Here is a 25032-nt window from a genome sequence, read left to right on the forward strand (position 1 = left end):
TTTAGATTCAAGGTCACCAAGATGAGCCAGCGTTTCACGTGAGCAGGAGAGAATCATGGACCCCAGGCCCAGTGGCTGGTCGGTCAAGCTCACAGCCCTCCCTGGGGTTCCCTGGGGGCTGGTGGGTCTCATCCCTGCTTCTGGTGGCTTCCCAGGTGTAGGAACCTTACGGTTGTGTCCCATTTAAGTGAAGTGGCAGTGCACACCACGCCTGTATTTGTGACTGGTCACAGATGTAACAGGATTTTGAAACACAATGCTTACAAAATCCAAGTACAGTTTTAAATCTCCATTTGCCTGCAGTAAGGAGAAGCATGTCTTTGTTCTCACAGTTCTGGATATTTTCAGTGTCTCTGAGGGTTCCCAAGGGCTGTGACACCCAGGTCAGCAGGAAGGACAAGATGTCTGTGGAGGGAGCAGCAGGGAGTGGGCAGCAGAGTTGAAGGTCTTGCCCAGCCTGTGCGTGCTCCGTGGCCTAGGCCAGCTCGGGCAGCTGTCGTGGGTGACCTAATTGTGGCCGTAGCAGGGCCTCCCCTTCCCAGTCTCCCTGCAGTGGGGCTGTTCTGTGGATGGGTTTTCTGCATCCTGAGGTTCTCTGCACCCTGAGGCTCTCTGAACCCTGAGGTTCTCTGCACCCTGAGGTTCTCTGCACCCTGAGGCTTTCTGCACCCTGAAGTTCTCTGTACCCTGAGACTTTCTGCACCCTAAGGTTCTCTGCACCCTGAGGCTTTCTGCACCCTGAGGTTTTCTGTACCCTGAGGTTCTCTGCACGCTGAGGTTTCTGCACCCTGAGGTTCTCTGCACCCTGAGGCTCTCTGCACCCTGAGGCTTTCTGCACCCCTATGAGGGCTCAGCTCCCCCGCATCTATGGCCTGCAGATCTCACCACTGGCCATGTCGAAGGGCTTATGGACGGACGGATCTTGACCATCGTGAAGAAGCAGAGGGCCGCTTGGGTCCTCAGTGGTGGGTGTCCTTGAGGGATGGTGACATGCAGTCAGCTCAGTCACCTGGTGGTGTGTTGTTGTCACCCTGCTTTGACAGCAGCTGCTGCTTTGTCCTGATCCCTACTTCAGCGCCAGTAACATGCTGCCCCTTGCATTCTCTGCTGTAGACTGAGCCACGCTCGTGTCCAAGTTCTTGGGGGGGTCTCCCTCTCCTCCTGTGCTTACAGGGCTCGGCCACATGTTTGAGGTTGAGTGGGGATAGCTGAGCTCCCCCGGCACGCTGGCTTTCCGCTGGGCATTTCTGTGCAGAGGCTGAGTGAGTGGCAAGTGCGTGGAGCTCTGCTGGGGTCCTGCTGACTCCCTGAGTTTGGTTTTAAGGCTCAAGTGTGCTGCCAAGAGTATGGATGCAGAGCCTGGGCGGAGGAGCTTCCCCTTGGTTGGACTGAGCCCACATGGGTTCTGTTAGGTTCTGTTTTTGCCTCTGTGTAGTAGCTGTTGCAGTCCACAAACAGAAGTTTGCACAAGGTGTTAAAGGACAAGTGTAGGTGTGCGTTAATTCACATAGGATCTGTGTACTTCCCCTTCCTGTTGAGGACTCACTCTTTGCAATCGGTGGCTTAGGCTGAGTGTCCCAGTCCTAGGCAGGCAGTGATGCCTCCTGGCAGCCCCTCTGGCCAGGGCTGCTCAACCTCTGCACTGGTGACACTTTGGTCGATAGGCCCTCCTTGCAGGGGCTGTCCTGTGCACCACGGGGCTGAATGCTGACAGAGAATCGCTGCTGGGACTTGTTTTTCTCAGTGTGAATTTCCAGGATCGAGTCACGTGGAGCCGAGGCTGGAAGCCAGTTTTGTGGTTCCCAAGGTGCACATAGCCCAGGGGGCGTCTCATGGTCTACCTGCTTGACCACGTGCCCCAGGCTGTCACATCTGCACCTGACCCAGCACACAGAGGAGTCAGTTTCAGTGGCCACTTTTGAGTCCAGATGTTGAGAGCAAGTGCTGAGGGAGGGCCGGGGCAGGGGTGACCTTCAACGGGCAGCAGGAGGAAGCCCAGGGGAGCCCGAGGGAGGGCTCTTGGAGTCTAGTTCAGGGCAGCCTGTGTTGGTCCTCCAAGGCTGCGGACCTGGGATGTGCGAGAGGACTCCTGTGCACACACAGTTCTCACACCTGCTTGGAGATCTCCCCAAGCAAGGCCAGGGAGCCCGAATGGGACGTCCCCAGGGGACAGAGCATTTCCTTTATTATTTGTGTGGTTTCCTCAGCAGTCTCTTGGCTTCTTGGAGTTTTACTGAGAATTTCAGACAGTCCAACGAGGCTCTTTAAGTGCCCTGGCTTCCCTGTGTGGGTGTTGCTGCTGCTGCGTGTCTAGAGCCCCAAGGCCCCGGGCGGCCAGGGCACGGTTACCCCCTCGTGGCTTTCCATTAGGAAGGAGGGCCTGCTTTTCTTTGACACAGAGGATGAGAAGGCTCAGCATTCTCCTTCCTCTTAGGGTTCCCACCTCACTGCTGCCAGGGCCTGTGAGTCCTGCTCAGTGCCATTGACTCACGATCCTCAGGTGAGTCATCTTCACACAGGTCTTGGCCGGGGACTTTCAAATGCACCACTGGCAGGTGTGCTTAGCTCTGGACAGAGCCCTGCGCAAGCTGAAGCTCTAGCTCTCCACACCTGGTGTTCCTGGGGTGGTTGAGGATTGGAACCCTGTCGTGTCCTGGGTCCCCGTTCTGTCCCGGTAACACGTCTGCTGCTGTGAGCCCTGGGGCAGGGACCTGTGGAGTGCCCCTGTGTTGTGTGGAGGGGCCTGGAAGCCCCTCACCCACCAGCCCACATTGCCAGCGTGCCCCACCCTGCCCCAGGTTGCCCGTCTCTGTGCCCCACCCTGGGCCAGAGCTATGCTGAGTGTTACATGAACACTCAGGGTATGAGGTGCTGATGGACGGTGAGGAAACACAGTGGCCAGCTCTGACTGAGTGTGGAGAGTGCTGCTGGCAGGTTTCTATGGAGCAGGGGGTCAGCAAGCGGTGCGGAGCCTTCCCTGGGCAGACTCGGGCTCCTCTGTGGCAGGGTGAGGACACAGGCCCAGTCCCTGCCCCTTCCCCGCCCCCGCCTCTGTCCTGTGCTAGGGTGCGCGCTGCCTACCTGGACCCGGGCCTTGAGGGCCTGTGGCTATGCCAGCCTGCTTGGCAGCGTGTGCTCTGGGAACTTCTCTTGAGGTTTCTCTGCAGCCTCCTGACATTCCACTCTCGTGTTTATCCAGTGGAGAAACCACCTATTACGCTAAGGGCCTAAGAGCAGAGTGTCAGACGTGACCCCCTGCTCTCCCATGCTGGTGGAGGCCGGCCTGGGAGTTGGATGGGCATTGTGCTCCATCTCTACTCCCCTGCTGTGGGGAGGCTCCTAGAGGCAGGACTCCTGTCGTGGCAGGGCTGTGACTTCTGAGGTGCCATTTGGCCGTTTCTTTACAGGCGCCCTCAGTCTGGGGGCTGGGCCCTTTGTGTCCTGAACGTGTTCGCCCTCTGCGGACACCGCTCTCGGGAGCGTCACTGTTCTCGTCACCCTTCCTCTCTTCCTTGCATTCCCGACTCTTGACAAAATATGGGAATCCTGTCCCCACGTGGACTCCCTCACAAAACACCATCTCGTGGCCCAAGGAATGTTTTGACCTCTGACCCTCACACTGCCACGGGCAGTCCCTCACCAGGTTGCTGCTTTCCCAGGTTCAGCAGGACCCTGGCAGCGCCCTGGACCACCGGGCCCAGCCACGGCGAGCCCCCATGAGCACATCCCAGCCATGCTGGGAAGCGCCAAGGGAGCAGCGGCTCCTTGGCAGCCCTGGGTGGGGAGCCCAGTGTGGCTCTGGGAGGTCAGAGGCAGAGCCAGGCCTCAGGCTTAGTGGCTGGGTGGCAGGAGGGAAGCCGGGGTGACCCTGGCTTTCTCTTGAGTCTGGCAGAACAATGGTGTTTTGAAGAGGCCCCACCTTTATTTTCTCCTGAAGGAGACCTGCCTCTGCCTTGGCAGCCTCGTTCTACCTGAGGGCCTCTGGAGAGGAGGCAGGCGGCTGCTAGAACCTGGCTGCCCACTGGCCGGAGCCCTGTGGCAGCACGGCCTGCCACAACAGTTCCCTCTGCAAGTGTGGCCCGGGGAGCCCCTAGGGCCCAGAGTGAGTTGGGGAATAGCCACCCCAGGTGCTCACTGCCCACACCACTATACAAGAGAGAGTGTTTAAAAGGGAATTTTAAGAAAACAGCTCAACAGAACAGACCCGTTATTTTCTTTGGTGTTTGACCAGGAAGGAGCTTTGTGATGGTGTAATTTGATGCGTTGCTGTACAGACAAGAGACGTTGCTTACAGTAAGGTCAGGAGATCTAAGTGGCGGCCAGGGGCCAACTGGGTTCCTGGGAGCCCACGGCAGGTGGGTATCTTCTCCAGCGCTCTCTCCACCTCACCTTCCTGGTTGGCATGTTCTCGCTGCCAGGAGAGCTCTGCATGCATGGTGCATGTTCACATGTGTGATCTTCCTGTAAGGGTACAAGGTTGCTGCTGTCCTTCTGATCCACTCTGGGGATGGTGACTGTGGCCCCGTGTGGCCAAATCGGAGCCCAGAGGCCCACACCAGGGAGTGACGCTCAGGTTGCGAGTCCTGGAGCAGTCCTCTACCTGCCCCATGCGGCAGGACTGCCCCCAGGTGGGGTTAGGTGGCTTCTCTGTGGTCCTAACTGCCATCTCGTACATGGTCTCCCGTGGGGCAGGAAAGTTGCCCAGGTGCTCAATAACAGACCCTGTCACCTGCCGCAGGAACGCAGCATGTCACCTGTCGACCCGATGGCTTGGGAGCTCGCTGTAGGAGGTTGCAAACCTGTCGCACATCTAGGCTCAGAGGTCTGCTCATGGAGGCCCAGAAACCAGGCCACCACTCAGGATGTCCTTGGCTCCCAGGAGGCACTGGAGTACCCACCATCACCCCTGGCACCTCATGAAGACCACGAGGCCGGCTGGCCACTTGTCTGGTTGTGCTGCCCTTGGTCCTCATCTGAATTTTTGTTGGGACACGCCCTTAGAGACCTCTTTAGCTGAGTCCGTTGTGCTTGTCCTGAGAGGCTACTCTGAGGCCAAGGTGGTTCTCAAAGGGTTAGACTAAGCTGAACCCACCCATGCATTAAGGCTGTCCTGATTTCATGGCAGTCCCTGCACAAAAGAAGCCCACTCCAGGCTGGACTTCTCGGGGTCAGTGCTGTTCAAAGTCCTTGCCTGAACCTGCCCAGGCTTGAAGGTGCTGTCCCTCTCCCAGGCAGGGTGAGTCTGCACGGCTCTTCTGCTGATGTGCTTGTGTCACCACTCTCAACTTATACCCCTGTCATTACCATGGAGGACCCATGCAGCCAACTTAGCAGGGGAGTGACAGAGTCGTCCCAGCCTTCAGATAAGGAAGAAGGGTGCAGAGATTCCAAAGGCCTTCTGATCCAGAGTGGATCAGAAGGTCAAAAACAGTCTCCAAGTTTATTCAAGCATGGCGGACTGAGCTGGTAAGTCTCAGCGCTCGCCCTGCCAGCTGAGGGCCAGCCGTGCTCTTCACTTTCACTCCAACGTCACTTGGTTGCAGGGTTTGAGTCAGCTTTGCCTCGCTGTGACAAAATGCCGGAGGTAGATGACTTGAAAGGCTCGTTGTTTCAGAGGTTTTGGCCCATATCACCTGGCCCCACTCTCTGCGGAGGCAGCGTGGTGGGGAGTGCCAGGTGGGACAGGGCTGCTCCCTTGTGGAGGCTGGGAAGCAGGGAGGATCTGGGTGTTATAGCAATACCTTCCCCGCAAACTCTGAGTTATGGATCTACAAATGCATTAATCCACTGATGAGGATTCTGACCCTCCTAATCCATCACTTCCCAAAGTCCACACCTCTGAATGCTGCTGCACGGAGTTTCTGGGGGACAGTCTTGACCCATGAAAGGACAGCTCTGGGTCCTAGAAAGCAGAACCAGAACCAGAACCAGCTAGGTAGCATTGACCATAAGCCTTACGTCATCCTGCCCACAATAGACAATCCATTCATGTATGTCCACCTTAGAACAGTCTGCCGCTCTGGTTAGGATGCCTGCTGCATGGCCTTCAAACACCGTTCTCACCCCTGGCTTTGCGACATGTCGACATGTGGTATGTCTGATTGTTGTAAGGATCTCCATGAATTTCTAAAAAACAGTCTCCAAGTTTATTTTAACCTGGCATCTTTTAAAATTACATGTATGTCTCCAAGTACATTGGTGGGGAAGACGATGTCGTAAATTAAGTGTGCACGTAGTTACTACCCTGATGTGTGCCAGGGCAGAAGTGGGAAGTTTCCTCCTTGGTCGGAGTCCTCTCATTGGCCCAGCCTCCGGGTCTCCATGGCTGGGGGCCAAGGTGGGTCACCAAGCACCTCCACGGGGGCCTGGTCCATTTGGGGAGAGCTGCTCTCTGTGCCCGCGATGGCCCTGGTCCTGGCTCTGGCTTGGCTCTGGCTGTGAACCTGAACTTAAAGAGGAAGCAGAGGGTGAGAAGCAAGGGTCAGCTGGCCTTCCAACCTACAACCTGGCTGAGACTCATCCCCTGAGGTTTCTGGAAAAAGGCAAAGGCGGGGGACAAGGAAGAAAGTGAGGCGAGGGGGGAGAAGCCCAAGGGGAAAGAAAAGTCCCTGCAGGAGGCAATAGCCGCCAAGCCCGTGGCGTGGACGTGCCCTTGGGTCCATGGACAACGTCTCTGCAGCCCTCCTCTCCTTTTGACCCAGTGCCTATGCCTCCTGGGTGGTTAGATGTGGAAACATGCTCCTTTCAATGGGGCGGAAGTCTCAGGGGCTCCATGTTACTGGTGAGAGTAGATTCGGGGCCCTGTGTGTGTGCTGCTCCATGGTGGTAGGTCTGGAGTCGCTGTGGCCGAACACAGGGACCTTGAGGTGTCTGAGTAGTCACGGACGCCACAGCGCACAGTAAGAGGAAGACTGAGGGAATGGCTTTCAAAGCAGCACAAACGTCAGGAGCGGTACCGACCCCTGTGGCGAGGTCCTCCTGAGCGTACTCCTGTGCACTGAGTGGGCGCTGTGTCTGCAGCGCTCCCTAACTGCAAGGAGAACCTGTGGTTGTTGGTTCTGCAGTGAAATGGGAGGCTCCCTGCCTGGCCAGTTGGGAGTGTCTAGGTTCATGATGGAAGCCAGAGCTCCTGGAGCGTGGTCTGCAGGTAGCTGCGGGCGAGGGGGTGTCCAGCCTCCCTCCCAAGGGACCGAGCTAAGCTGGGATGTGACTTCCACAGGAGTTGATTTAGAGAGGTTTAGAAGGGGCTGATGGTGGAGCCCCTGCCTGCATATGAGCAGCCTGCAGGGACTGACTCCCCGAGTCTGGGCCGGAGAGGTCGATGACGCAGCCCCGAGTGCTCTTGCCAACGTGCTAAAGGGATTTCAGATGTCTTAATACCCAGGATGAGACAGTCTGCTCCCTGAATCTTCTGACCAAGCCTCCGGGGACTGTGGTGTGACCTGGGTGTTTAATATGTAGCGGGCAGGCTATTCCGGCTTGGGAACAGTTCTGGGTGGCTCCTCTGGTTTTTGTCATTTACACAGAGTAAATAAATCCACAAAGGGTGGGGGAAGGGAAAGCACTAGACTTTATTAAAGAACTTCTCAAAATTCAGATCCAGAACTTTCCAAAGCATGAAGCACTAGGCTGGAGGTGGGGAAAGCCTCACAAATGCACAGGCTGTCCTTCACACGCAACAAGGACAGGTGACGTGGAGGGCGTGAAGGTGAGCCCATCCTTGCTCCTGGTGAGGGCCGGTGGCCTCGGCCAGCCACTTCAGCCAGCGGAGGCCTGTGCCAGGAGGGGCTGCGTGCTGAAGCCACACCTAGGCAGGGACGTGGCTCAGTGGTAGAGCAGGTGCCTGGCACACACAGGGCCCTCGCTTCTGCACCCAGCACCACACACACACGTGCACACACACACACACACACGCAGAGTGTATGAGTGGGGAAAGTAAAATCATTATGGCTAAAAGGCAAGGATAAATCAAGCACATTTAAACTTGTCCTTAAGAATTCCTTAAGTCATGGGGCTGGGGATATGGGGAGATAGCTCAGTGGGCAGAGTGCTTGCCTGGCATGCACAAGGCCCTGGGTTCAATCCCTGGCACCACGAAAAAAAAAAAGACTTCCTCAAGTCAGGCTCCATGGCACACACCTATAATGCCAATGGCTCTGGAGGCTGAGGCCGGAGGATCACGAGTTCAATCCCCAGGATCAAAAAGAAAAAACAAACAAACCAACAAAGACCCATAACAAGAATTCCTTTTGCTGCCCACGAAGCAGGGCAGCAGGTCTGTGTACTGGGTCTTCTCAGTGACATAAGTGTATGGCCAAGTCAAACTTCCTAGAATGCTGGGCCGGGACTCACGCAGCACAGTGCTCGGCCGGGACTCAGGCAGCACACCTGGCTGCGTGTTCCTTGTGCTCACGACAGGCTGTGGGGCTCCTATCCAGCACTGGGGGGGCTGCCCTCAGCGTGGTCATCCTGCCAGGGGCCTGGGGTCCTATGTGGAGGGCTGTCCTTTGCAAAGGTGGCTGTTCTGGGGAGGGGTGACTGCAGGAAGTCCCCAGACACCTGTGCTGACCCCAGAGTGCTCCGGCCCAGGCCCAGCCCTGGCGAGCCCTGTCCTGGTGCTCCCTGCCTCAGCAGCAATGGTGTGTCACCTGGTGCCCCGCCCCGGTGCCCAGCCGCCTAGCGCTATCTCCCACACAGACCCGAGGTCCATCCCAGCCCCACCCGTGGAGCCCAGCTCTTGGCAGAGGGTTGTACAGTGGGTACTAAGTAGTGCTGCCAATGTCCAGCTGGGTGGGCAGAGGAGGGGGATGCCACAGGGAGAGCAATGTACAGGGCACTGTGAGGACACACCCCGCCATGGGCAGCCGCCTCCGTCCCCTCCAGGCCACGAGGAGAGGGTGAGGGCAGCATTGTGTTCTTCATAGCAAATGAGTTTTATTGGTGGAAGGTAGATGTGGAAGGAGGGTGTAATTAGTGTGGCAGAGGGGAAAGCTAGCAGAGATGGACGGCAGGGCCAGGGTCACACAAAGGCTGCAGACCTATCCCTGAGGACTTGGGGACTGATGTCACTCAGCAACCACGTGTGACAATGCTGAGGTTGCTGCCTTGTGTGTCTCTGAATCTCAACACTGACCTTAAGAACAAGCCCGCAGGACTCTCCTCCACACGAATTTCTCACTGTGTAACCAGAGCATGTTTTCACAATCCCTTTAAAACAAACTCCGATGGGATTCTAGGGTGACACACAGCAGGCCTTCCTGATGCTCTCTGTAAGTCAAAAACCAGACTTAGCCTTTCTGTTCCCCTTGTTTCTCACCCACGTAGCTGGAGCCTGTCCCCATGATGAGCAGAAGCTGCTAGCTTATCTCTGGGTCCAGTGACAGAGTATCAGGAAAAGGACGATCGCCAGTCCTCAGCAGGAGGAGAGGGGACAGGAGCATCGCTGGCTCTGCAGCCTGCTGGCTCAGCCCTCCATCCACCCGATCCCCGTCTGATCACAGCCGAGCTGTTACGAATGGCTCACTGGAATAGCGCATCTGGCGATCTCAGAAGAAATGGTTTTGCTGGGATCATTCTAAGCCAATGATTTTATCCCTTTCTCCTCATACCTAGGACATTAACTTATCAGCTACTCTGGTGTCAAGCTTAATGTGCTTTAAATACGTAAAACAAATGCCAGGCCCCCTCGGGTCCGGGGTAGATTTTCATGAGGGGTTGAGTGCTCTCGGGTGTTAGGGGACCCATCTCAGCAGATGGAGAGGGAGAGCTGGGTTCTCTGCCCCTTTCCTCCAGCAGGAGTGAGGACTGGCACGTGGGGTAGGCCGGCTGGCTCCTCAGCTCCAGGCTCTGCCGGCCTTGCTGCCCGGCTCATGAGGTCCTGCACCCTGCTGGCCCAGTGGCACTAAGAGTCATTCCGCCCGCCAGGCCTGCCAGCTGGTCTGTGAAGGCCAGCAGACGGTCACTGTGAGGGCTGTGGGTGGCAGGGCCCTTGGGGCCCCATTGAGGTAGGGAAGGCTCTGGGTGGAAGGAGCCCTGCGTCAGCAGGCTGGGGCGGCCGTGGGCTGGGAGCTCAGACCTGGTGGGATTCTAAGTGCACGTGTGTGTGGACGAGGGTGTGTGTGCAAGGATGTGTGTGAGGGTGGTTGTGGATCACAATGTCTTTTTATCCTGGAGCCCAGGCAATCCTCCCTAGCTCTGTAGGTGGCCTCTGGCCCATGGGCTGGCTTTGGGAGCCCTGTGGTCACACGCCCCTCCTGGGTCCTCCTCTTCTGCCCACTCCTTCGCCCTCATCTTTGCTGGCTCCTCCTCCCCCATCTTTCAAAGGCTTTGTTCCTTGCAATTTGTCTCCAGCCTTCTTTTCTGTTGGCTCTGATGAAACAGGCAGATGACGGCTCCAAGGACGCCTGACCCCAGACATTGTGAAGATGTGCTACAAGGCCACATGGTAGGTAGGTCCCCAAGGATGTCCTGACCCCAGCGTTCTAAGGTCAGGGTCAGTGATTGGCCTCAGGGTCAGTGGTCAGTCACACCCCCACATGGACAGGCTCTTGCACCTGGAGAGGGTGGGGAAAGCTCTGACACAGTTTAGCCAGAGCGCCTCACACCCAATCCACGTGCGAGAATGGCTCCCCACAGAAGACTTTTGGTACAAGGCCACATGGTGGGCAGGTCTCAAGGATGTCCTGACCCCAGAACCCGTGAAGACGTTTAGTATAAGGCCATAGGACGGTGCAGACCTGAGGAAGGCTGTGGATCCTGAGGGACCATCCTGGATGGCCAGTGGGCCCACTCTGACCACCCGAGCCCTGGACGTGGAACACCTTCCCTGGTGGGCACAGGAGAGAAGTGGGGGAAGAGCCAGCAGAGAAGAGCTCATGCCACTGCTGGTTCTGGGGACGAGGGAGGGACGGTGAGCCGGAGAGCTGCTGTGCAGGGAGGAGATGGGGCCTCTGCCCACAGCCATGGGAACCGTGCACCACCAACTCCTGGAAGCAGGTTGAACTGAGTCCCCAGAAAGGACCCTTCCTCTCAGCCTGGGAGACCCTAAGCAGGGAGCTGACCAGATGGGGAGATGATCTGTCATGTGGCTTTAAAACATCCAGTCTGTGGCAGCATGAATAATCCCCATCTTGAGTGGCCCTGCTCCTCTCTGGGCTTTGCAAACACATAGGGGCCCTGCTCTCCACCTCCCTGATTTCAGCCCCTCGACCACCCTCTATAGCACAACTGCCCAGACACACCCAGCGTCAAGTGTTAGAAAGGCAAAGAACTTGCCTTCATCCCCATCCTCCCCAGTTCTTCTCTGGTGCTGTCCACCAGATGGCCAAGCTCTCCTGCTGCGCATGGACTCTCTGCCATCTTGGTGGAAGCGCCTCCGTCTCAGGGGCCTCCCCTGGCCACTCTGTGCTCGCATGGTCCCTTTCAGGTTTATATTGCCCCAGGCATTCACTGTGCCGTTCTCTGTGTCCCCTCCTGGATGCCAGCTCCCTCTGCCCTTCCTTCAGCTATTCAGCAGGTAGTAACAGGCGGCTTCCAAGTCAGGCTGGACTCTCGGCAGTTCACAGATACCTTTTCGCCTGACAGGGCTTTGCTCTTGCAGCTCTAGCTGTTGGATGGTGCCCAGCATGTAGCAGGTGCTCAGTGAGTTGCTGAGTGGGTGATACATGAATCATGCCCAGCACATAGTAGGTGCTCAGTGAGTTGCTGAGTGGGTGATACATGAATCATGCCCAGCACATAGTAGGTGCTCAGTGAGTAGCTGAGTGGGTGATACATCCAACCTGACCATAATGCCTGCCAGGTCTGTATCCTCAGCACCTCTCCTATCACACACTGGTTCTGAAACAGCCCTGTCTGGGTATGAGAACTGGCTGAAGGTGCATGCGACCAAAGAAAGAAGCAGACAGGTCCAGGATGGCAGGGGGCGGGTTTGCTGGGAACTTGCTGATGGCAGTATGGCCCTGGGCTGCAGCTAGACCAGAGGGTCCCTGGGATGTGGTCAGAAAGAGGGGTATTCAGCAAAAAAGTGACTTTGAGACACCTGGTTCATCTCCAGCTGATACCAAGGGCACTTTTCTGGCCCCAGGGTCCTGTTGCCAAGCTCCACATACCACTCTAGTGGGTTAGTCTGCTCACACTGTGCTGGGAGCTTATGCAGTCAGGGACAATGGTGGCAGCTATGAATCAAGATGGCTGAGGTCATGTCAAGCTGAATCCATGCACCACCTGTGTCCATGCTGGCTTCTGGCCGCTGCCCTCTTGTCTTCTGGTGCCCAGTTTGGTCTTCAGTCAGCCTGATGTTCCACTTTCCACTGTGCCGTCCGCCTTTGCTTCCGGCCTTGCATGTAGGCTCCTGGCCATGCTGCCTCTGCTCCTCCCTGTTCCCTTCTCTGGGCAGGTTTCCACTGTGTTGGGCGAAGAGCCCAACCTCTGCCTTGCCCGCCTGGAGAAGGTGCTTTTCTTCAGCTCACTGGCTCTGCTGTCCTGTCCCGCCACCCCCCAATGTGGTGAAGGCCCTCACCAGAGCCACTCCCTTGCCAGCTCCCAAGGGGCTCCAGCCTGTGAGCTCAGAGCACATCTGCTTGGGCACGGGGTGCACCAGCTGGCACCGGGCAGGGCTCAGCTAGTACCCGCCGAGTGAGTGAGCTGGCTCCCGTGGCTTGGTGCGCCTGGGCCAGGCCGTCGCGCAAGCCAGCCGGGCGCTGTTCTGCCAGTGTCGATTTGCAGGCGCAATTATATGTGCAAATGCATTTTCACTGTTCTGCCTTAGGACCCGATTTTTGAAAATTAGATTTTAAATGTCGCATCCTCCTCACTCAAGCTCATGCCTCTAGACATCCAGCGCATAATTCAAAATGAAAGGCGTAGAAAATCGGGCTCATTTAGCTTACTCTACTTGAAATCCATATTAGGCTATTTTTAAATTCTTGACGACCTGGTGCTCTTGAGGGGTAACAGGGAGGGGCGGGTGGGTGGGACACTGCTGTAAATGGTTAGGGACGCTGCATGCCACCGTCTGTGTCAGTGTGTCCAGATTTCACATTAGCATTGTCCCAGATACAATTTCCAGAGTCAGAGGTTGGAGACATGCTCCTGCCTGGACATGGCAGCTCATTCCCCACTTGTGGGGGGCCAGAGCCAGCCAGTCTGTCCTGGCTGACCTCCTTCATTCTGTCTCCCAGGGAGCCCTGGTCCCCTGGCTCTGCCCACCCAGCAGGCAGCAGGCAGCAGGCGGAGAACAACTTTTCAGCAGGGGCACAGGTGTCTGCCTGAAGGCACCAGGTGGGCAGCAGGTTGCTCTGCTGCGCCCGCCCATAGTCCTGCATCCTAGTTCCCAGGGAGGGTTTCGTTCAGCCACCGTCAGGCCCACAGAGATAAACGTGGCTGTTCTGCTGGCCTTGGCGAGGGTTTCTAGGCCGAGTGCTGGGATCACACAGGGGCCCTGTGACCCCACCCCTGCGAGTGCATGGTACAAGTGGCCCTGGTGCTTCCCCAGGGAGACAAGGAGCCCCCACTTGCACTCACCTCCAGGGTGCTTCCCACATGCCACTCTATGCTCTGAAAAAGGACAGTGGGACCCAGGAGCATGGCCAGAAAAGCAAGGAACCCAAGGGGTGAGACACCCCGCTGCTGATACACTGTCAGTCAGGAAACTTGGATTCTAATAGGAGAGACAGACCAAAAGCAGGGGAAGTCACCACTGTTGTAAGGACTTGGAGGCAACTGTCGAGAAACACAGAGGAAGTCCCAGGCAGCCAGTGACTAGAAGGGAGTGTCCACAAAGGAGGAGACCTTACAGCTGAGTCCTATGGGATGGGAAAGCCCTGGCAGGGAAGTGGGGGGGGGGCTCATGGGCAGGGGCAGGGGTAAGGGCTCTGCGGTGAATTAAGGAGCTGACCAGGGGAGAGGGGACAGGGCCCATGCGGGGGCAGGCCCTGAAAGCCCTGGGTGGGTGCTTGGCTTCTGTTCCAAGGCCCAGGAGACCAGTGCAGGGGTGAGGAGGAACATGGGCTCCCTCTCCAGTGGGAAGAGCCATGTGGAACATTGTACCTGACCCCTCAGGACGCAGCAGGGCAACCCTGCATTTCCTGTCTGAGCTCTGCATTCCGCCTTCCCTGCCTCCCAGCTCTGCTGCGTGGAATGGAAGACATGACAGGCAGATATGCAAAGCCCAGTGTTGGGGCGCTGTACCACGGTACCAGGAGGTGCACCAGGTGGGTACTCCCTGGTACCCAGGGGCATTGCCTGCCTGCCCGGAGCTGGCCAGGCCTGTGCTGTTCCGGGGCTCACAGCCACACCCTGGGGGAGGTGAAGGACTGCATTCCCCATCAGCCACTTCCATATGGTTGAAATTCATTTTGCTAACCGTGCTCACGCTGCCAGGCTTGACCTTCTCTTCTCCCTTGTCCATTTCAGAATGAACTGCAGATGTGGGTAGGAACAGGCTCATTGCTATAGCATGGGGCAGGGGCAGAGACAGCAGGTGACCACACACCGGGCACTTGAAGCGATGACCAGCAAGTGGCTAAATGCAGCAGGTCCCACAGATGTTAGCATGTGGCTCTGACATTAGCCAGGTCAGGAGACGCCTGCGGCGGAGAAGGGAGCTAGGTGCTCTCAGTTCCAGAAGAAGGGGCAGCTGTGCTCTGCAAAGCCACTTGGGAAGCACTGGGGTAGTCAGGAGGAGAGGGAGGGATGTTGACAGAGCGTTCCCTGTCGCTTTTGAGGGATGGGGTGGGCCAGGCAGGGCAGGCAGGCTTGGGGCGGCCAGCGTGAGAGGTTTCAGGGCTCTGGTGCAGGGGCAGTCCCTGGTTGTCTGGCACCTGCCCTGGGAGTGAGGGCAGGGGACAGATGAGGGCCCAGCAGGGGAGGTGTGTGGGCTGTGCTCTGGCTGGGGTGGGAAGGGCGGGTTCTGTAGGAGTCACTGACTCCAGGAGGGTCCACCCCTGTGGGGTCAGCAAGACCCCACCAGAACACGGAAATGAAAGCCATCACTGAGACGCTAGGTGAGCGCAGCTTCTTAACGCTGGGAGACCTGACCTGGGAATTGTTAAACCCCTGGGTTCTGTGCCAGGAAGTGCAGGGGCAGGGAGCCGGCCTGTCCCCAGCCTAACGCATGGTGTCGCAGGACCCTCTTGCAAGAAGAACTCCCAGAGTCGTGTACGGGAGCCCCCGCTCCAGAGGGCAAGTTCCCTCCTGGAAACTGAGAGTGCCCCAGTGAGGTCCATAAGCGGCCTCCTCACCCTGGGCCTCGGAAGTGTGGGTTGGTTAAAGGTGTAGATTTGGCATAAACCAGCTGGGCCTGAAGTTTTCATTTACTCTGTGAAATGGTTTCCCTCAGCCTCAGCCTCGTCATCCTCAAAAGGGATTCAGAGAATTATTGTGAGACTTGAATGAAGTAAATGACGCAGCTGGAAGCGTCCCGCTAGCTAGGGGGTGGGGCTACTTTCTCTAGCCTAGGAAGATCAGGTGGATATGGTGGTTTTTTGTTTGTTTATTTTTGTTTTTTTAACATCAAATATTTCAAGAAGAAAGTTTTTCATCTTAAAAAGCAAGTTCCAGGTTGCATTCCTTGTCCTGTCAACAAGAAGGACGAGAATTCAATCTGTGCATGTGTGTGTTCGTGTGAGCATGTGTGTGCACCTGTGTATGCATGTGTGCATATGTGTGTGTGTGTTATGTTGAGGGAGGGAGGAAGGGACGAATCAGAGAACGAGGCTGCTCTTACCTGCACTGTGCTAGAGGGAGTCAGCAGCTTGCTGAGCAGGTCTGACACTCAGCTCAGTTACCAGACCCCACACCCTGCAGTCACAGGCTGCAAAGTAGAGCATCAGCCCCGGGAGCCCCCAGGGTCAGTGGGGATCGATGTGGGCAGGGGCTTCTTTCCACTGGCAAGGATATCGGACGAGGCATGCGCAAGGCTGGAAGGGACCTTCCTGCTCCCGGCTTGCTTCCACCCTGTGGCATCGGCTGGCTCTCCCTTCTGTCCTGACACCTGCTGATTTATTGGGCCCAGGGCTTCCAGGGCATCGGGAGTCTGCACAGGGCAGCAGGCCTAACTGGGGTGTGAGTGACTGTTCTGGTGGTATCTGTTAGCTGGTGGTGTCTGGCATCTGCCCCTGGGAGTGAGGGCAGGGGACAGGTGAGGGGCCAGTAGGGGAGGTGTGTGGGCTGGCAACAGGCCCAGCTGGTGAGACCGGGGGTTTTGGGGCTGCATGTGTGAGCGCTGGCCACGGAGCTCCTACTCTGTCTCCTTCCTTCTCTGCTGCCTGCTCTGTTTCTACAGACCTGGGCAGAGGACTGGCTGGCCCTTGCGATGGGCTCTGGGCTCAGGGCTGCTGTTCAGAGCTCTCTGAGTGGCACTTGAAGGAAAACCTCAGCCTGTGCCTCCCACAGGACGGCCAGTGGAGGTGGAGGGATGGGCACTGGATTTGGGTCCGGTCTGGACAGCTGAGTCCTGGGGTGATGTGGCATTTTCCCATACTCTGCTCTGGGCACCTCTGCCAGTGAGGAGTGAAATTTTGAAATCTGAAGTCTTGTTTTTCCGAAGTGAGGCCAGGCCTTCCAGGTACTGTGTGATGGCCAAGCCCCTCAGTGGAGCAGCTAATGTCTGACCACACGAGTGGGCGGCCCCACGGAGAGCCCTGGCTCCTGTCCACGTTTAGGCCTCGGAATCAGCGGCTGCCCTCCTGACCACCTCAGTTCGCGGAAGCCGTGTTCTGTGCGACTTCACGGCCAGTCTGCCAGAGACTGCTGCTCACCTCCTGCCCACGTCCATGACTAGCAGTGCTGCCCTCTGTCAGGCAGACGCAGGCTGTCATCCGCGGAAACCCAGCTGGGCCCGCACTGCTCTTCTCCCTCCTGCCATGCCTACCCTGAAAGGGTACTGCGGGGGCCACGGTCAGTGTTCCATCAGGCCCACGGGATGTTTTTGGGTTTTTGGTTCTGATGAAGACTGTGTATGGTGCCCCACAGGGAGAGGTCAGGGTCAGCGCCTGGGCCTAGCCATCTCTGTGTCCCTGGGGTGGGGTCCTTGGCATGTCGGGCATAGCGTCTTGTGTGAAGTGGGCCGAGACTGGACACCTGGATGGTGGTTTGTGTATGTGGCCTACACTCTGTAAACATTTCACTGATTAACTACATTCAAGTGTCAAACGGTTTTTGTTTAGTTGGAGTAACCTAGTTACGTGCATTCCACTCTGGTGGTGTGGCCTGGATCACGTCGTCGTCAGCATCCCTTGGCAAAGGGGAGAAGCACATGCCTTCCTACCTTTATCAGGAGCCCTGGGGTCCCTTCTCTTTGATCCATTAGTGTTTCCTGGAGCACTCAGCCTCTCCCTGTCACTCGGCACCTCCCTGGCAGTTAGAATTAACTGTGGCACTAAGCAGCTCCCGTGGCACTGAGCACTGACTACAGCACCCAGAATCTCCCATGGTACTTAGCACTAACTGTGGAACTCAGCATATCCTGTGGCACTGAGCACCCACCGTGGCACTGAGACTGACTACCCAGAATCTCCCATGGTACTGAGCACTAACTGTGGAACTCAGAACATCCCGTGGCTCTGAGCACCTCCTGTGGCACTGAGCACTAACTGTGGCACTGAGCAGTTCCTGTGGCACTGAGCACTGACTACAGCACTCAGAATCTCCCATGGTACTTAGCACTAACTGTGGAACTCAGCATATCCCACGGCACTGAGCACTAACTGTGGCACTGGCACCTCCCTGGCACTCAGCACCAACTATGGTGCTCAGCATCTCCTGTGGCACTTAGCATTAACTGTGGCACTTAGCACCTCCCTGGCAGCCAGTACCTCCTGTGGCACCTAGTACCTCCTGTACCACCCAGCATCTCCCATGGTTTTCCCTGGGTCCTTGGGTCCTGCATGACATAAAACTGGCCCGGTGAACCTGTTATGCCCTCTCTTCTTATATGGTCTTTTGAGACGGGCTATGACACTTTGATGGTGAGGTACAGCAATTCCTTTCCTCCCTGACAGCTGGTGGCCTTCTCCTGGATGATAATAGGAACTTCCCAGCATCTGTCTGCTTCCACCCTGTCCTCTGTGATCCTCAGCTTGGTGACCATGAGCCAGTCCCCCTTACTCTATAGCATCTCCCATTTAGTCTGGGACTTACAGCCCTGGCAGAGACTTTCTGATTCTTGCAGCCACATGTCACGGTGTCGCCATCACTGAGGTCTGTGAGTTCTGAGAGCTGGAATTTGGACAGGTGTGTGGGCTGGTTTGTCTGTCAGTGATGTCTGGGTCCCTCTGGTGCAAAGGCGTAGCACTGACAGCCTGTCAGGCACGTCTGGGGTTGATGCTGGCTGCGGGCTGAGGCCTGCACCTGTCTGTTGGCTCCACCCCTGCACATGGCACCATGGGACATGGGCTTCCTCGTGACATGGTGGCCGGCTCCCAGGAGAGGGGGCCAGGCAGAGTTGTATGGAATCCCATCACACTTGGGTATGGAGAGGTCACAGCCTGTCCAGATTCCTGGGAGGGAAATGGGCTTTGCCTCTGGATGGGGAACGGAAGGTTCTAGAACAGTGTTTGGGGCCAGAGGCAAGCTGGGGCTCCGTTTGGGAGCACAGTCTGCCCCATGGCCACATGACTGGGCCTGGGTTCTGCCTGCCTTGTCTCTTCTCTCCGTGGAGCACTGGGCCCCAGCCACTTTGTGGTGCACTCAGGGTGGCTCTGGCCCTGGGACCTTCAGACTGGCTGCCCTTCTGCCTGCCCTGCTCAGCTCAGAATGCTTGCCATCTCTCCCCTGCCCTCTGCAAGCTATTACTCGGGCACCACCCTCCCAGGAGGCCTGCTGTCACCGCTCTGCAGCCCTGATTGTCTTTCTTTAACTTGCTCTCTACAGTACTTACCTTAAGTTTCGAGGGAACTTTTGTGTTACTCTCAATCATCGCCAGGTCAGGATGTAACCGCTGCAGAAGCAGGAGTCTTGAGCTTTTCTGTTTGCTGACCTTTCCCAAGGGAATGGGATGTGGAGCAGGAAGAGCTTCTCCGTCTGGGACTTTTGGAACTTGCTGTACTTGTTCCAGATCGGCTGTTGAGCAGAGCTCTGCTTTGTAGAGCCTTCTGGTGACAGGCAAATCCCCACACGCAGACAATACCTGGCATGTGGCAGGTGTTAAAATAAAAGAAAAGCCAGTCAGCCCTCTGATCTGGGGTTCTGCATCCATGGATCCAACCCACCTCAGATTGGGACTATTTGACAAAACCCGGGTCTGTACTAAACACGGAACAACTATTCACAGGCCATTCCCACCGTCTGAGGCATTGCCAGGAATCCAGGATTTAGATCATGCACGAGGATGTGTGTGGGTTACATGCAGGTTCTCTGCCCTTTTATAGATGGCACTTAGCATCTCAAACTCTGGCATTTGGGAAGGGTCCTGTTGTCCACCTCCTGGACACCGAGGGATGATTATGTTGAACAAGTCACCTGGAAAAACACTTAGCACATGACATAAACAGTTTTATTGCCCAAGTATCTCTTTTTTATGAAGCAATGAACCAAAATTTCCGATTGTTTTATTTTTTGTGTAAATATTTAGTTTCTTTGCAAGGAGGTCTAGGGTGCATTTCCAGTTCTTCCATACACCTGACCCTACTCCAACATACACGTTGGCAGAGTGGGACCCCAGACTCCAGGGGCACCATTTGGGGCAGGCGGGCCTCTGCTCTGCGGGTTCCCAGTTCCCAGTGGTAGTGAACCCTGCAATGTGGACTACCTGGAGACTAAGCGGAGTCCAGAATGAGGCCAGCAGGGAAGCTGCCCTGACAGTGGATGGCCACTACAGCCCCCTCTGCAAGTGCCACCCCTGCGGGTGCCCTTCGGAGCACTTCATGCCCATGCTCAGCGCCTGGGAAGGGGCTATCCAGTCCTCAGAACCTGCTCTGGGGTTCAGGTCTTCCTCATGTCCAGCGCTCGCTGCCACTTGCCCCTTCTGTGTGTATTTGATGACTGGTGTGCTCTGCATTAACTCAGATGGTGGCTGGCCTCACTGGAGGGTCATGCCAGTGAGTGGGCCTGTGGTCCTCGGCTGCATCTCCTGCATCTCCTGTAGGGCAGAGGATGCTCCACACTCTGTTCTTTTCCCTGTGTCCAACAGCCGAGCTGGCTGCAGGTGGGGAGGTGTGTGGAGCACCCATGACCACTGATGGGCGGGTGGTCAGTGTGTGGCCTGGAAGGAACCAAGCCAGGACAGCACAGTGAGGGTGCCCCATCTCTGACTCCCTCAGAGACACCCGAAACCTCAGCCTCCTTCCCTGCACAGGACACAGGTTCCTGCCGTGATGGGCCTCAGTGTTTTCCTGACATAGGAGGCCTCCGTTGCCAGAGGCGTGGCCACGATCCTGGACATGTCCTGGGCCTGTGTGGTTCTGGTTTCTGTCTCACTTCAGGGACATTCATGTTGCACTTCTGTTTTGCAGAAGCCAGTGTGAAGGAGAAGACCGTGAAGTACATGGAGGTGCTTGAGGGAAACCTGCGCAGGTGAGGAGAATACTTGCACCACAGACCCTGGGCGCACCTGGAGGCTCCACGAGGGTTCACCGGAATTTAGTCCAGTTCGTGAGAAGGGCTTGCCAAGAAAAAGTGAAGTCCTCTGGGCCCCCAGGGGAGGAGCAGGTGCCATACAAATATCTCTCGGCCCAGGTTTCCACCTTTACAAAGCAAATCGCCTGGGATGCTTGCTGTGTCCTGGGGAGAACACAGGACAGCCTTCATGTCCCTTGGTAAGGACAAGCATGGGATTCCGCCTCATGCCTTGTGAATCCATTTAGACATGGTTTGAACAATACAGAAATGCACGTCGTAGGTTCTGTTTTGAATCCTGAATCAACCAGCGTGAACATTCCTGGTTGTTTTTTTTTAACCCAGTTAGGAATTCAGACACGAGGACCCTCAGGCAGCTGTGGCATGTTGAGATGTTTCTGGCTCTCCTCATGCGTACTTCTGAAAACGAACCAGCCACCAGGCTCTGCTCCTAATTAAGGAGCAAGTTTGGGAATGCAGAATGTGCTCTCCGCCCTGGGAGGCATTTGGTTTTAGGGCTATGTGTTGCTACTATTTTGGAAGTGGTTAAGTAGCTCTTCAGAAAGGCCACGTCTGGGACCTGTCCTGGGACAGTGCCCTGGGCCCACAGGTCTCCCTGGGAGGTGGTGGAGCCTGCTGTCAGGGGTAGCGGGGCACTCGCTCTAGAGGGTTTGTTCTCCTTGTGGAAAGCGACACACTCTCTGCCTGGCCATTCCCTGCCTCCCACACCTCAGACTGTTGAAAGTGGCTAGCAGGGAGTGGGGGAGGCGCTGCCCATTGGTGTGGCTTGGCTGAGGCAAGAACCCTGGGTTCAGGCTGGCTCCCTGCCCTCTTGTCCCCCTCAGACCCCAAGTCTGGTCGACCCTGCCTCCTGGGCACATTGCAGGGCCACCTTTGTCTGCTCGTGCACTGTCCTCTCCGGGAACGGCCAGCTCACAGCGCGGCTCCCTGCCTCCAGCATCCTCCTTGTTTTCTGTCCTGAGGGCCCTGAGCGTGTGTCTTAAACACAGCCTGGCATTGCAGGTGACTGCCCTTTGTCCTCAGCTCATGTCCAAATGCCTTCCCAAGGCTCATAGCTTCTCCTGGTGACTGTGTCCTCGGGGGTTACCATCACCAGCCATCCCCCTGTTCCAGTGTGCAGGTCCTCCTGCTCTTTCTAGGCCTCTGGGTTTTCCTAGAAGAGGAGCCGCCTCAAAGGGGAGACATTATCCTTCCCCAGGGTACCTGGCATGTGCCAGGCGGCTCCACCCCTCTTCCTTCGCCTGGCCTCCTGAGGCTTTTCCCAGCTGCACACCACTGGACCTTGGTGGGTCCAGTCCTCGCCCATCCTCAGGGTTAAGTGCCTCCTTTGAACCTGCTGTGGCTGCCCACCCCTGAGCAGTGGTCTTGCACCGTGCTCTCCGGGCTGCCTGGGGCATCCGGCAGGGCCATGAGGCCACCTGTCTTGTCCAGGAGTACATCCACAGGGACTTGCCAGTGCTGATGTCAGGTGCGCGGAAGCCTGTGCTTGCACAGATGGTTCAATGAACACAGCCAGGTGGTAGACACCCATGTCCTCTCCCATCACCTCCGCCACTCTCTCTGCCTCTTCAGCCATGCAGATGCCCCCAAGCCAATTGTCCTTGACCTCTTGACTCACGTCCATTTGCACCTAGAAGGCCTCCACATTGTCCTGTGGCCAGGGTGGTGGCTGGTGGGGTGGGAGTTGACCAGGCAGCCAGGGTGTATACTCTTGAGAAGGCAGTTTTATAGGTGCCTCAGATCAAAGTGGACATTGCCAAATGGGTGGTAAGGGCCAGCCCCTCATGTGGCAGTGCTGTCCCCAAGTGATGATGGCTGTGCTCACATGCCCTGATGTCCATCTCCCCTGATGGTCTATCACGTCTCTTCCTCTCCAAGGAAACAACACCTGAGGCACAGAAATGGTTTTCTGCCCTGGTGCAGTTGGCCTCATGGTGACCACTCAGTGCACACTGCAAGGCATCAAGTGACTAAAGCTGGTGGCAGATGTTGGCCAAAGTCCCCGTGGCATCCCGTGGCCTGACAGGGCTTTGGAAAGAAAGCTGCTGAGAGCAGGCTGGTCCACTCCCTCCTGCTGGGCCACTGCAGGGGATGCCCTTAAAGGGCAGTGCACAGGGATTCCCATCTGGCCAGTTGCGGTTCAAAGGCACACGCAGATGGCCACACGGGCTTTGTCACTCTCTAGGTGTACAGAGACCTGGACGCTAGGTGCAGTCAGAGGGCTCAGTGTCCCTGTCTGTGGGAAAGTCAGTCAGCTGCTGGAGGAGGGTAGAGGCCAGCTGTGACCCAGGGGATCTGCATGGCACAGAAGAGAGCTGGGTACTAGAGCAGGGCTTGGCTGCGGTCCTCTGCCTTGGAGTCAGGTGCACATGCATAACGGCTCCTTCCTCCACAAAGGGGAGACACCACAGGAGGGCTCTGTTTGACCTCTGCCTGTTGGTGCAGGTGCCTCTTTCTTCTCTGTGTCACTCAGCCAGAGGGAGGCAGCAGCCAGGCTCTGCAGTCACTCTCCAAGTGTCCCTCCTGTTCCCACAGGGCAGTGAAGCCTCTTCCTAAAGGCCTCTCCCACATCAGCCTGCACTTTTCCACAGCAGGACTAACATCATCACTGCTGGGCTCCCTTCCCCGCTGCGTAGCTGCTGGCCCTGCCACGTCCCATGGGCTCTTGTGAGGGGCTGCAGCCTGCTGGCCCAGTCTTGTCTGCAGTCCCCACCGCATGGTGCCCAAGGCGCCCCACTTGCTGGACTCCCTGGGTGCCCCAGTCACCTATGCAGCACCGCTGCAGAGTCCCCTGCTGCCCCATGAACACTCAAACCAGGACACAGCGCACATGCCCCTCTGTGAAGCCCTGCCTGCCCCTCCTGCTCCTGCGGGCACCACCTGGCAGCCACACGCGACAGTCCATTGTGAGGGCCGTCTGGTTCTGGCAGACTTTGCTCCTCCAGGGCTTATCCCATGCCCCACCAGCCTGGTGTCCTGGAGGTGGCAGGCTGTCTGGCACATGGAGAGCCTAAATCAGATTCAGTGTTCCAATCAACGGATCAATAGCGGTCACCTCTCGACACTTTATTCTTAACTATTAGATTCAAAAGTCAGTGGCTTGAGAAGACGTAGCATCCAAACCCACATCCTGGCCATCAGATCTCAGGGGTAATGATGGGAGATTAGAGAGACTGGAGGTGAGGTGTCCCCCAAAGCTCACATGTGAGACAGTGCAAGAGGGTTCAGAGGAGCCGTGATTGGGTTGTGAGAGTCTTAACCCAATAAATGAATTCCCTGGTGGGATTAACTGGGTGGTGATGGCAGTGGTGGGTGTGGCTAGAGGGGTGGGAATTGGGGCGTGGCTCTGGGCATATATTCATATCTGGCAGGGGAATCTCCCTCTGCTTTCTGATCATCATGTGAGCCATACCATGGTGTTCAGCCTCACCCTGACCCCTGAGGAATGGAGCTGACCTTCTGTGGACTAAGACCTCTGAAACTGTGAGCCCCCAATAAACTTTCCCTCCCCTGAAATTGCTCTGGTGGCGTTCTTTCGTCACAGAAGAGAAACACCTGACTAAAACAGATGGCAACAGCCAATCCTGCCCTTGAAGCTCCGTGCCACGTACTCTCCTCCTCCAGGTCCGCCTTCAGAGGGGACAGTGCAGGATTGTGTTGACTTAGCTCTTTCCCTCGTTGCTGAAGGGTTTTTATTTCTGTTATCTCAGTTATTATGTGCTCTTTGTTATCTTCCTTTATCATGGGGTCAAAAGAAGCTTTCCATCTTTACTTTGTAGATGGGCTACTTTTTTTTCATCGATCTCAAATCTTGTGTCTCTAACCACTGTAAAAAGGGATTCTTTGTTGTGCAGGGCAAACCCTCATCTCTGGCGGGTACCCCCTGCCTCATGTGTGCTGGTTTTGGGTAAACTTATGGGATCTTTTGCAAGCAGGACCGATGGTAGCCCCCTTCTTTCTACTCTCTCCCGTCCTCTCTCTGCTAGGTTTTCCCTGAAGTTGAAGATAAACCATGAATGTCAGGGAGGAAATGGGTACCAGAGCACATGCATGTCATTTTCTTTGCAAGTGCAGGAGTCATTTAAACATGTAGAGACGGTGCTGGAGAGAATGCAGTTTTGTGGATTGTGGGTTATTTTTGCTTCCTGGAACTCTGCTTGCAATTCTCAAGTGTGTGAGTGTGAATCACACTTTTATAATCAGAAAAGAAAACAGGAAAATCATTACAATCTGCTTTGAGCTTGGAGGTAGTTGGAAAATTCTTCAGAGGTTGTCTTGGCTTTAGAAGAAACTCTCGAGAGCGCTTTGGTCTCACCTGAAATCTTCTTTGAAATTTAGAGGCTGACAAATTGCTCTAAAGGTAATTCAGTTTTTTTTTTTTTTTTTTAAACAACTCACATTAATCTTCTAATAATCTTGAAATGTGCACACGGATAGGCGAAGAGTCATGGTGCC

General features: G+C 56.2%; 1 protein-coding gene across 1 annotated transcript in view; it reads left to right on the top strand.

The window, feature by feature from the left end:
- Disc1 (DISC1 scaffold protein) overlaps nt 1–25032 on the top strand; it is a 165708-nt gene that overhangs the window by 89238 nt on the left and 51438 nt on the right. The window contains exon 10 of the mRNA XM_077105119.1: nt 20454–20514. Within this exon, the coding sequence (XP_076961234.1) occupies nt 20454–20514 (61 nt within the window). The remainder of the gene's footprint in view (nt 1–20453; nt 20515–25032) is intronic.

The sequence above is a fragment of the Callospermophilus lateralis genome, chromosome 13 (assembly GCF_048772815.1).
Source record: "Callospermophilus lateralis isolate mCalLat2 chromosome 13, mCalLat2.hap1, whole genome shotgun sequence".
Lineage (NCBI taxonomy): Eukaryota > Metazoa > Chordata > Mammalia > Rodentia > Sciuridae > Callospermophilus > Callospermophilus lateralis.